This window comes from Trachypithecus francoisi, unplaced genomic scaffold (assembly GCF_009764315.1).
Source record: "Trachypithecus francoisi isolate TF-2019V2 unplaced genomic scaffold, Tfra_2.0 Lachesis_group4, whole genome shotgun sequence".
NCBI lineage: Eukaryota > Metazoa > Chordata > Mammalia > Primates > Cercopithecidae > Trachypithecus > Trachypithecus francoisi.
In genome coordinates this window covers 133,050,242-133,052,716 of record NW_022681469.1, presented here as the reverse complement: position 1 = coordinate 133,052,716, position 2,475 = coordinate 133,050,242, and the positions used below count along the sequence as shown (strand labels likewise).

General features: G+C 47.1%; 1 protein-coding gene and 1 pseudogene across 2 annotated transcripts; both read left to right on the top strand.

The window, feature by feature from the left end:
- The first annotated feature begins 271 nt into the window (after positions 1-271).
- LOC117072750 lies at positions 272-1,146 on the top strand (annotated as a pseudogene). Its single transcript, XR_004432938.1, has one exon. The product of XR_004432938.1 is annotated as an uncharacterized LOC117072750 (transcript).
- A 171-nt stretch (positions 1,147-1,317) lies between these two features.
- LOC117072751 (protein FAM183BP-like) lies at positions 1,318-1,994 on the top strand. Its single transcript, XM_033193143.1, has one exon. It carries the CDS (start codon positions 1,352-1,354, stop codon positions 1,757-1,759), a length of 408 nt encoding a protein of 135 aa, XP_033049034.1. The 5' UTR covers positions 1,318-1,351; the 3' UTR covers positions 1,760-1,994.
- The last annotated feature ends 481 nt before the right edge of the window (positions 1,995-2,475 follow it).

Here is a 2,475-nt window from a genome sequence, read left to right as displayed (position 1 = left end):
GCCCCAAGCCCCTACCTCTGTTAGCCCCTTGATCAATCTTTGTCTGCGGAGGGGCAAAACTACATGGTATCCCAAGAACAGGGACCAATATTACAGCCCCATTTCTTGTCTTTGCTATTTCCCATGATCACTCTTAAACCAAGAAACTGAGATCTGTTCTCTGGTTGGTGGGGCTTCCTCACTGGAACAAAGGGGAGTATGTACATTTCATAATAGAGATTCTGTGATGGTCCTAAGGAGATAAATGTACATTTCATGATAGGCATTCTGTGATGGAATGTTCTGAGGGGATAAAAGCTGGAATCGGTCTCAGCACATCTCAGTTACTCATTTTGATTCGTTTGGACAAGTGAGTTACTACAGCGCTTATTTGGAAAAATGACTAGAAAGCTACCTCCAATCTCTCGGCCTCAACCCCAGGCTCCATTTCCTTCTGTTCCTTCCCGCTCTCGTCTTCCAGCCCTCCTTCCCCCGGTTACTCCTCAAACTTCCTGCCCTCAGCCTCCTCTCCAGGGCCGTCCATCTTGTTCAATTTTCTGCCCTACCCGTTTGCCCAACCTGACCGATGTCTCCCCTTCCCAGTACCCTACCTCAAGGAACTTTCTGCCCAGCTCTTCCTCTGTTACTACCAGACCGTCTGTGTGCCCCCACCCTGTTCGTCAGGCACCCCTTTCCCAGTGCCCTCCTATCTTCCCCCCCCGCCCTCCTCATAGCCCTTCTTGCTAGTCTCCTGTACTCTAGTCCCCACTCCCTATCCAGCCACCCCCAACCAGACCTGACGGCTTACAAATCTCACCCTGGAGAAATGGTTTCCCTCCTACTGGGGCAGTTCTCAGGCGATTCAGAATTGTCAGGACTGTGGATTCCCAGCGACGACCTGGCAGACATGGGGAATCCAAGACCATGGCAAGCGAATATTCAGCCTGGCCTGCGCCTTTCCTCTCCTGCCTGGGCAGCCAGACTGCACAAGCGTCTGCATTTGAACTGGCTTCTCCGTGGAACTTGGTCTGTAACCACAGAGCAAACTGCAGAACCAGGGGCAGAGAAGGTAGGGATTGAAAAGCATCGAATCTGTTCTCAAGGAGGGAGGTGATTGGCCAACGTGAGGTCCAGTTTTATGTTCATTATCTCCTGGGTTTGCCAGTTGATGGCAAGCCTTTTTCCTGGCAGTATCCAGAGGCAGTTCTAGTAAAGAAGCTGGATTCGGAGAGGCCAGAGCGGTATCATACGAACACTGTTGCCTGGAGATGGAGTGGGGTGCCGTTGCCTAGAGACTGCAGAAGGCCCGCGGCCGAGCGAGTGGTAAGAGGACGCCGAGAGAGCCCCAGACCCACCGAGCAGCTCCAAGGCCATGGCGGGACACCCGAAAGAGAGGGTGGTCACAGATGAGGTCCATCGGAACCAGATCTTGCGGGAGCTGTACCTCAAAGAGTTACGAACCCAGAAACTCTACACGCAGTACCACGTGAATCCCCTGCGCAAGGTTCACAGGATAACGAGGAAGCCCACGTGTTGGCATGATAACCTGGAGGAACCCGCAGACGCCAGGTTTCTGAATCTCATTCACCACGCTGCCCAGGGGCCAAGGAAGAAGTACCCAGAGGCACAAACTGAAAACCAGGAAACTGGGTGGGACTCAGAGCCCTTGGTCGACCCGGAACGCAGTGACCACAGGATGAACCACTTTAGGGTCTACAATGACATCACTCTGTACAAAGCTAAAATATGGAGCTTGGGAGAAGATGATCGCCACAAGTAGTATCTCAGCAATGGAGTCAGTTCCTGGATTTAACGTCCTGAATATCCACTGCCTAGAAGAGTAAATATTGCTTTAACCCCCCTGTCCATAATTCATGGATAATGGCAAAAATTAGGAAGCATAAAAAATATGCGGAAGAAGGAAATAAAAATTGCCCATTATCTCATCATATGGAAGTGACTAATATTAGCATTTTAAACCATTTGTTTTTAAAATTAATAAATTGCTTATATTTATTGTGTACAATGTGATGTTTTGAAATATGTATACATGGTGGAATGGTTAAATCGAGTATCTCACATACTTATTTTGTGGTGAGAGAACTTAAAATCTATTCTCTTAGCGATTTTCAAGAATACAATACATTGTTATTAACTGTAGTCAGTACAGTGTATGACAGCTCTCCTGAACTTATTCCTCCTAACTGAAATTTTGTATCTTTTAGTCAACATCGCCCCAATTCCTACCCCAACCCCTGGTAATCACCATTCTAATCTCTACTTCTATGAATTTGACGTTTTTAGATTTAGAAAACGTGGTATATTTACTTAATGGAATACAATTCGGCCTTAAAAAAGAAAGAAATCTCGTCATTTACAGCAACATGGAAGAACTTGAAGGACATTATGTTAAGTGAAATAAGCCAGGCACAGAAAGACAAATACCACATGATCTCACTTATATGGTGAATCTGAATATGCCAACATGTTTGCATA